Raw genomic sequence first — 9,892 nt, 5'->3', positions numbered from 1 at the left:
TAGCATTAGGGGTGTCGCTCAGTTCGGGCCAGCCAACACGCAAATCAGCAAAAAGATGATGTCCTCGCTTATGTACATTTGTGTCACCAAATCCACCTGAAACAATAGCAAGAACAAATTGTAACGCTGTGATGGCTAGATCCCAATCCAATCAAGGCAAGAAGTTACCCAAAAGAATTGGGGAGAGATGACAAGGACGGGGAGAGGAAAAAGAGACAGACCCATGGTGATGTTTCTACTGCTGAACTTGTTTCCATGATTTTCTTCTTCCTCCCCGTGAGAGACCCACATCCGGAAGCAAAGGTAGTCCGGAGTGCACTCCGGTGTTGCTGATGCCGTTGACCCGTGTTGCCATCGCCGCTCTATGTGTCTTCTCCTATAGAACGGGTCATCTGCTGCCAAAAAACGAGAAGCAAATCAGGGAAGATATGAAAAATCACACTCGGGAAAAGGGGAGCGGAGGGCGACCTGAAGAGCTCCGGCAAGGCAATCGCCACCCCGATCCGCTTCCGCAATCTCGAGCTACCTCCTGCTTCGCACCAAGCGGACGACCAGCACGTCCTCCCGCCATCGCCTCGAGAAGGGCCAAGCGCAGCGCCGCCGCCCCTAGGACTTAATGGTGGCGAGCATAGCTCCGCCGAGAGGAGACAAGGGAGGCCGGTGGAGCAGCACCGGCGGCAAGGTTGCGTGTGAGGAGGCGGCGGCGTGGAGGTCGAAGGGGCAGCGAGGAGAGGGAAGTGCGAGTGGAGACTGCGGCAGCACGCGAGTAATTGTGGTTAGGGTTTTCGCTCTTTTAGCTCCTCCAATCAGATGATGACACGTGGACCGGATGAAGCAACGCAGCGTCCAGCCTCTCAGCCGCGAGGTGGGGATCGTGGATAGCCCCAGAGGCCTCCCTACCCGCACGCACTTGCTTGTTCTACATAAACCATTGTGCATGCGACCACAAGTATATATCAGGTCTTTTAAGACTCCCTATCACACACGCTTGGCCACAAACATTGGTAATAACTAGCAAAAATGTTTGTGCGTTGCAACGTGTTAAAAATAATCACTATATTTTAAGTATACCTTAATTATGCTTGTAATATTATTTTAAAAGTATATTAGTTTTGACAAAATTTCCAGCTCAGATGCCCCCATATACAACAATGCTCACAATAGTTATAAAAGATGACCTCGCAATTTAGTTTCTTCAGAAAATCACTTGTTAAATCTTACTAATTTTTTGTTGAATTGCTAAAAAGATGGATTGTATGAAAATGCCAGTTCAATTGTTAACAACGAAGCACACAGAAATGGTCATTATTGCAGGAAATTACATGTTGTGGCATGTCTATGTTTCACAACTATTAGGTACTGCAGCCTCGCAAAGTTAAATAATTTTGCAAGGATCGAAAGAATATTGAGGCTATTTCAAACACGTCTACTCAAATGTACCTTGACCTCTTCCAATACAGCCCCAATCGTGTTTGGTTATGTCAGTTCTCTCTAGTGATTTTTTCAACACCATTGTTGTCGGCCTGGTGGACTTTTTTGTCGCTGCCATGGGCCTCGTTGGAGCTGCCTCCTTGCGTGGAGGTCGAAGCCTGATACAATGTGTCTTTCTGTCTTGAGGTTGAGGTCAGGCTGACAGCGGGTAGGTACGGTCATCGTATTTTAGGTTAACTCGTCTAACCATGTATGTAAAGATGGTTATTTTTAGCCAATAAATATTAATGAAAACTGTTTACTTACTCGAGTCACTGCCCCGCGGGCCTTGATAACAGCTAGGCGGACACGCGAGCTATCCGCGTGCCGTGCCGACATATTTCGACCCCATATATGCGTCGTGTTTGGGTCCTCGCGGACAGCTTAGATATTTCCGTCAGGTCGCACGGCTGGGGTGTAGATCTATTTTCCATCTGCGTAGATGCAAACGGATGCATCTTGTCCGTACACGTAGATGCAAATGGATGCATCTAGTCGCTGGAGAGCCCTTATTGGCTGTTGAATATCAGTTTTTTTTCCTAGATCATGTGAGTCCAAAACGGATCGATCCTATTGCTGCTTTGCACCTTCGGGATGGAGGCTGCCTCTGTCCTTGGGATGGTTTATGGGTTGAATTAGCGATGTAATCACTCATTGTGCCGAGTTTAGCAGCCTATATATATCGGCATCAGCTGTGAGCACTAACCAAATGTACCCCAGCACTGGATGATGAATCTAAAAATCAAACAGGAAGATACGGTGCAGCGACACCCGTGGGTTGAAGGGCAATGGTGGGCAAAAGATATTTCACATAAAAATAGTTAGATAAATTAAAATGTCCAATTAAGTTTCATAGTAATGTGATAAGTGTGTACAACAATAACAAAACGAAACAAATGAAATGCATGAGGTATATATTCCTTTTTTATTTGCATCTAAAATACCCTACCAAACTTATGTATTATGGCTGACACACCATACTCCGATTATTTCCTATGGTAGTAGTTCGCCATGGGCAGCAATAACCAGTGTGGCGGAAAGCTCACGCTCAAGCACAAGCATCCTCCGCACAGGCGCAGCGCCTCTGCAACCGAGCGTTGATGTCGTCACGAACCAGTGTTCAGAAATGTCAGCCGACATTCGGCGGTAGCTCCGAGGTCATGTCCAAGGGTACTTTGAGAATCACCGCAACATGAAGAAGTTTCGGGCAATCAAACAACCTATTTCGTCTACTTCTTCCGTCCAGAAATAAGTGTACATTTCTTTATGAACAAAATTTAGAGCTAGATGTTCACTTATTTATTGACAGAGGGAGGCGATACTACTATAGCAAGTCCCCACCGATTGGCAGGGCAGACTGGCATGCCGCGAGCTGGACGCGAGTTAAGGGTTTGCTGGACCAGTCTCACATTCTCCAGCCATCTTCCATGTGGCGCTGCCGCCGTCGGTGGCCGGCCGGCCCCGCCGGAGGATCCAGTTGCGCCAATTCGACACACTGGTCTGCTCCGGTCTCGCCGGCCACAGCCAAGACGACGAGACAGGTGAAATTCTTTCTGGCGTCGCCAGCACGCCGGCGCCCACACCCACCCACGCGGTGGTGTCGAACGAGAGAATCGTCTGTTTGTTTGCGGAACTCGCTGGGGCCAGTCCAGCCAATTTCACTGCCATCTTCTGTTCTGGCGGCATCTTGCTCCTTCCACCATCGATCCAGTCACGTATGCTCCAAGCCGTTTATTTGGACGCATCCACGTCTCGCATTTTTTATATACTACAGTGAGAGTTCCTCCCAACGTTTTGCAGTGCTCGGCAGCTCAGACACAGAGCTAGCCGTTGAAGCAAGAAAGAGACCTCCCTCCTACTACAGGTTGAAGCTGAAAGTGACTGTGGATGCTGTCGAAAGAGAGAGCGGATACTGCACATACTATCAAAAGAAAATTTCAAAAAGTTCGAAGCTGTACTTGTTTCGCAAAAAAAAAAAAACTATAGATACTCTACAGAAAAAATCTAAAACTTTGAAATACTCCCTCCGTTCCGTATTACTTAATTGTAATATAGATGTATCTAAACACATTTTACTTGTAGATACATCAATTTTAGCATCAAGTAATATAGATCAGAAAAAATACCATTTTTGATTTTTCCTAACTTGGTCCACCTAGACCCATGTTCTCCTGGCAATTTTCGGGGTACTGCATTGCTACTCTGTATGGTCAAACACAGTTTATGACATGCTGGAGTACCCCAGAAATCATAAGCCACTGCACAAGGCAATCGAAGGCGACTGTACAGGTCACGTGACCTTATCATCATAGGCTGCAAACTAATCATCTCTGTCAGGGATCAAGTCTAATCAAACACGAGATCCTCAGTCACCATTCTTCCACGGTCTGCTGCCACTACAAAGCAACAAGTTCGTGGCCCGTAAATAACTGCTGACAGAAAAGGTTCTGGCAACAGCTGGATGAAAAACTAAACTAGGAATTTCACAAAGATTTCAGAGTAATGAAGAACACAGCAGATCAGGGCAGAGACAAGATGCTATTTTACCGAGTCGCTAGATGCGGTATAGTGGACAAAAAGCATCCAGCCAACTAATGGTGATGATAAAACAAAGGCTTGATCAGAATCTTGTTGGGAAAAAAAAGGGTGAAAGTGTGGTGCAATTGCCATGTGACCTCATGTGCAAGGAGCGGCAAGCTCCAACAGCAAGGCATCAGAGTTCTTCCAAAGCCAGGAATCAGGATTTGGACAGGTACAGTCAGTATGAGGTAGATCAGCAGAGGAGCCAAAAACAAAACATCACTACTTGCATTAAAACTGTTAGTGTCAGCTGGGGGCATGGCATGTTAGTAAGAAGTCAGAACACCAGCATAAACTTGTGTGTGGCTCAACTATCATCTGTCATAGAATGATGCTCGCATATAATACAATCAAGAGCATGGAGAGAGTTGGTTAACAGATCCCAACGAGGTGCCAAAAAAGAATGTAACGACCATTGGTTAATATCGTACATATCTAGCAACAATCCACACAAACCCAAGTTCCGGTTTAGCATCGTCGTCGGCATTTCATCGTCTGTACCGTTGGTTCTCGCGCTTGCTCGAGCTCCCATCCTCCCTTGAGGCGGATCTGTCCGATGTCGGAGGAGGAGCATCCCTTCTGGGCTTCCTATCCTGCAATTTTCATCGCAATTGATAATGTGAGTAGTGGTGTTAAAAGAACTGAGAGAAGGTCAGCAGAATTGTTAAGTAGGACATACATCCCGGAAGTTGAGGTCTTCCATCTCGAGCATGTGGATTACATGCCCCATTTTAGGCCTCTTATGGCCATCAGGGTCGACACACCGAAGAGCGACTAGAAGCGCCCGCTTCAGTGCTTTCGGGGAGGGCTTCGCGGGCATCTTGGGGTCAACGACTTCCTCTGCTTTCCTTTCAGACACCATGTTCTTTAGCCATTCAACCAAGTTCACCTGGACAAAAGACGCATTTTCCATGGAAGAATTTAGCTTCATCGGACCTCCACAGAAACGAGTGTACTAAAAACAGGATAATTAAGCTAACCTCTGCAGATGCCCTAGTGTAATCTACAGGAGATCTACCAGTGATAATCTCCATTAAAAGGACACCAAAGCTATAAACATCGCTTCTCTCAGTTAGCATTCCAGTGCTGGCGTACTCAGGTGCCACATAGCTGCAACATAAACAAGAGGGGTTCGGTCATGACAAGATCAACATTAACATACAACATTGAGCATTAGAAGAACACTAACCCGAAGGTTCCCATAACACGGGTAGTGACATAGCTTTCCTCCGAGCACAATAGCTTTGCAAGCCCAAAATCTGATACTTTAGCATTCCATTGCTGGTCAAGGAGAATATTGCTAGATTTGACGTCGCGGTGAACAACCTTCGGTTCCAGCCCCTCGTGAAGATAGGCCAGCCTGGGCAAAGTCGAGTGTCAGAGGTGAGGAGTTTTACTATCACATACATCTTTGAAGAGAGCTGTTGAGACTGCTTCAGCGAACCATTGCTAGAGTGTTTGCTAATGCACATGATGCTTGAGTTCAGACTTTGACTATTAAACCGAATCGCAATGTTCTATCCTAAAAACATACGCAAGCTAAAGTATTATTGAGGAATTGTATATTACATTTCTAAAGAGAGAGAACCAACCACAAGGAATCTCAGGCTTTGTGCTATGACTAAAATAAAGATGGCAGCAGGAAAGCAAAGGGAAGGAGGCATGAAAGATAAGCACATGCCTGTGTCTGAGAATTAAACACCTTTACTGTCCCATTTATATGGATGTGAAGTTTCGAATTATTTCCAAAAGCAGCTATGTCCCACGATGTACAAAATGAGAAATCCCATAATTTGTACACACATAACTGAGAAATATAGGTTACAATCAATTGTCTCTTTCTCTAACCTCTCAGAAAGGAATATGTGCATGTCAAGAAATAGGACCTAACAAACTTCTGAGCGAAGCACCTGAATTCCTTGGGACACCAGAACCCGGCTCAATTATCCCAACCAAGACGCATGTCTTGTAACAGAACACACCTAAACATGCCAGCTAGCACTTATGTCGTCTAAGATGATTGCCCATATTTGGCTTTTCTCACAGTCTAGTTAGTTCTAGTCAACAGTTGCTTAAGCTTAAAATGATGGAAGGTTATAGTCCAAGAAATAGCAATAAGCAAACCACTCACAAGGGTGACAGAAAAAGAAGCATTACCCTTTAGCAGTTCCAATAACTATGTTCATCCTCATATCCCAGGTCAGTGGGCTCACTTCACCAACATCGCCGTGAAGCCACTGATCAAGATTACCATTGTCAACATACTCGTAGACAAGCATCCTGTCCAACCACAACAAATTTGAGAAGAGTATTCTGGAAATGAATGCAGAAAGTGGGGAAGAGATTGCAGGGCATTGCACCTGTAAGCGCCCTCTACGCAGTAGCCCAGCAACCTAACCAGGTTCTTGTGGCGAACACGGCCGATCGCTTCGACCTCCACCTTGAACTCCTTCTCGGCCTGGCCCCTGGTAAAAAGGGGGGAGAAAATAAATAAAGACTTATGATGGGGTGAGAGATTAGGATAATTATGATGGGGTGAGAGATGAAACAGCAATCCAGACCTAGAAGTCTGTGCAGAAATTAAAAAATATATCTTTGCAGTAATCGAGATGAATCGAATACAGAAGGGCGCACAGAACGAGAGTGAATGATGGCAACAATTTGAAATTTTATTGAGCCCCACAATCAAACAGTTCATCGGCAAACACCAATTCATGAAAAAGAAAATCATGCCAGAGGATGCCTCGGTCTCCAACTGGAAATGTATAGTTAAAGTGAATTCACTCCTATATCAAATCACGCAACAAGAGGGATTCGCTCTGGCAAATGGATGAACAAACCAAATCGCAGAAAATCGAACCACTGCAATAATGGATCCTTTCCCCATTTCAAATTCAACAATTGAAATCGGCTTAACTTGTTAAGTAAAACTAAAAGCTTCAACACGTACGGGAGATTTTTGTTGAATTCAAATGGAGCAGCTCGAAGGAGAAAAAAGAAGCAGCAGCTTTCGCGAAAAGGAACACAAAGATTACCTGTTATTGAGCAGATTCTTGACGGCGATGATGGTGGAATCCTGCAGCGTGCCCCTGTAGACAATCCCGTAGCCCCCCTCCCCGATCACATTCTCCTCGGTGAGGCCGCCGGTGGCCTCCTCGAGCTCCCGGAGCGTGAACCAGTGGCCCCACCCGAGGTGCGACACCTCCGGCCCCATGGAGCCGCTCCCGGCGCTCCTCGGCGTGGCCAGGTCCCGCTCACTCCCTCCGCTGGTCGTGGCCGACAAGCCGCTGGCCGCCGTCGAGCGCTTGGATCCCGTGGGCATCGCCGGCAGCTGCGCCCTCTGCTGCTGGAACGTCGGCGGCGGCGGAGTCTGCGGCTCCGCCTTGGCCATCTGCGCCGCGGGAGGAGGCGGCGCCGCCGACATCTGCTGCTGCTGGTGACGGACGATCTCCTGGATGTCCTTGGCCGGCGTGGCCGGCTGCTGCAGGTGCTGCTTGAGGACCTTGGTGTCGGCGGCGGGGTAGAGATTCGGGCCGAGGAGGCCGTCGCGGCGGCGGCGGCGGCGGGAGAGGCAGAGGAGGAGGAGGAGCAGCACGAGCACGAAGGCGGCGCCGACGGCGATGCCCATGAGCACCCAGAGGCGGAGGCCGAAGATGGGCGTGTGCTGCGACAGCCACACGTTGAGGGCGCCCGGGCTCCACGCCGGCTGCTGCGGCGGCGCCGACTGCTGGTGCCGCGTCAGGTGCTGCGGCCGCGGCGGCGCCTCCCCCGCCGCCTGCAGCAGCAGCCGCCTCCCTGCCGCCGCCGCCATCGCCACGGCTGTATGCTGATGATGGAACAGGGTCGCTTGCGAGTCCAGATTTTCGTCGGCCGATTACATACGCAGATTGGAACTGGGGAGACTTGTGTGTAGCTTTTCACGAGTGGCGTTGGCGATTTGTTTTGATGTGTGGGGTTGTGCCGTTACTGGTTTTGCATCACACGAGGGGCCGACTGAAAAGTGGGCCCAGCTGCAGTGAGGTAATCGGATATGGTTTTGTGGCTTGATCTTTATTTATGTGTGGGCGCCATGAAAATTTTACAGATTTGCTGGTTTATATGTAATCTTGCTTTTGTTGAGGATAGTGCTCTCATGCAATGTACTTTTCCACTATTTCGTTTTGCCTAGTTGTTAGCGTCTTTTGCTTTGCGAATCAAGAGTGTGCTTTTTATCACAAGTTGGATCATATAGTGGTGTTGATCTTTAGTTGAAAAATAGGGTTTCTGTTTGCTCAAAAAAAAAATTTAGGGTTTCTGTTGGTTGGTGGGTTGGTGCCATATATGCCCAAAAGGCGTTAAATTGGGCGCTAAGAGTTGATCGAGTTTGTCGAGACTAAAATGAACACCAATCTAAAGGTATAATTGCTGCACCCCCATGGGGCTCTCACAGCGATTTAAGATTCTTGACCGTCGGATCTTCTCATCTGGTTTATCTGGTCCGTTGGATGTTGGCCCTCCTCTCACTAGCTATCCCCATACAATGGCCAGTTGTTACCCGCCTCCGGCTGCATTTGGACCCCACCTTTGCCGGCCCCACAAGTCGACCCACTCGCGGCTGGGATCTCCGTCGGTGCGCAGTGGCATCCGGCAGTGGATCTCAACCCGCGAGGGTATTTTAGGTATTTCGGCGCGGGCCGGTATAAAGCGAGCCCCGGGGCAAAAAAACCCTAGCCGCCGCCCGCCGCTGCCTCGCCCCACCTCCGCCTCGCGCTCGCGCTCTCGCCGCTCCGCCCCACCTCGCGCCCCGCCCTTCTCCGCTCTCGTCGCCGGCCGCCGCCGCGGCGGCGAGCGTGCGCTCGGGCGACGACGGCGACTGCAGCGCGCGAAGGCACTCTCGGCGACGGCGACGGCGAGCGCGCGCCCGGCGACGGGGGCGGCGAGCGTGTGCTCGGGCGACGGCAGCCGATCGCGGCGGCGAAGGCGAGCCTTGGCGACGGCGAGCGCGCGACCGGAGACGGCGGCGGCAAGCGCGCGCCCGGGTGATGCGGCAACGACGGCGGCGGCGAGCACGCTCGGACGACGGCGGCGAGCACGCCTCGGGCGATGTTGGAGGGTTTCCTCTCCCACCTCCTCCCCATCAAATTTTATTGCTTGATCTGATTTGCCTCTCGCAAAGGGATGTGGCCTCCTCCATCCTCCCATTTGCAATCTTGCAATTAAGGTACGATCATGTTAAGGAGAGAGATTTCATATGAGCTTATATACTTGTATCCAACTGTACATGTTTTTTTGTTGCTGGGTGCTTCAATCTTCTGTACAGTTGTACCAAATAGGATGGCAGAAGAGAAGCCATGTATTTTTTATTTTAAGTGGAAATGATTCATCTCTTGTGTATATATCAGATGATGCAAGGCGTGTCAGTGTTATTTCTAGATAATATTTCTATTTTAGATTTGTGCAGAAACATCAATTATGTGTTGCCGTTGGCAGAAATGAACCAAGAAAATACATTTGGTATGGTTTCAGTACATTTTACTCGTATTAAAATATTAATCATTGTTTGCTCTCTCATGTGATTTGGTCTTATGGTCATGTCTGACAATCGGGTGGTGCAGCTTTGTCCTTTATAAACATGTGTGACAACTTATTCATGCAGGTTTTTGTGTTTATTACACACCAGTTTCCATCAAAGTGCAACAAAGACTAAATATTATTCCCAGCCGGCCTTCATAGCCATACAGGAATATGTTGTTTCAGAGGTACCTAAGCTTGTTTCATTAATGGGCAATGGAGATTTGATCTTCGGTACACTCTCTGGCCACACATTGGTTTGTAAATTTTTGTGCATTTAGTATAATTTTAC

The 9,892-nt window shown here is 48.5% G+C and overlaps 1 protein-coding gene across 1 annotated transcript; it reads right to left on the bottom strand.

The window, feature by feature from the left end:
* Positions 1 to 4,346: 4,346 nt before the first annotated feature.
* Positions 4,347 to 9,167, bottom strand: LOC124694493 (probable serine/threonine-protein kinase At1g01540). The gene is made up of 8 exons (XM_047227479.1): positions 8,922 to 9,167; positions 7,086 to 7,813; positions 6,411 to 6,515; positions 6,208 to 6,330; positions 5,240 to 5,410; positions 5,031 to 5,160; positions 4,730 to 4,939; positions 4,347 to 4,643 (listed from the first exon to the last, which is right to left on the bottom strand). The coding sequence occupies exons 1-8, from the start codon at positions 9,165 to 9,167 to the stop codon at positions 4,539 to 4,541; spliced, it is 1,818 nt and encodes a 605-aa protein (XP_047083435.1). The 3' UTR covers positions 4,347 to 4,538.
* Between the last annotated feature and the right edge of the window lie 725 nt (positions 9,168 to 9,892).

The sequence above is a fragment of the Lolium rigidum genome, chromosome 3 (genome assembly GCF_022539505.1).
Source record: "Lolium rigidum isolate FL_2022 chromosome 3, APGP_CSIRO_Lrig_0.1, whole genome shotgun sequence".
NCBI lineage: Eukaryota > Viridiplantae > Streptophyta > Magnoliopsida > Poales > Poaceae > Lolium > Lolium rigidum.
Note: the sequence above shows the minus strand (reverse complement) of the source record. Positions and strands in the feature narration are given on the sequence as shown.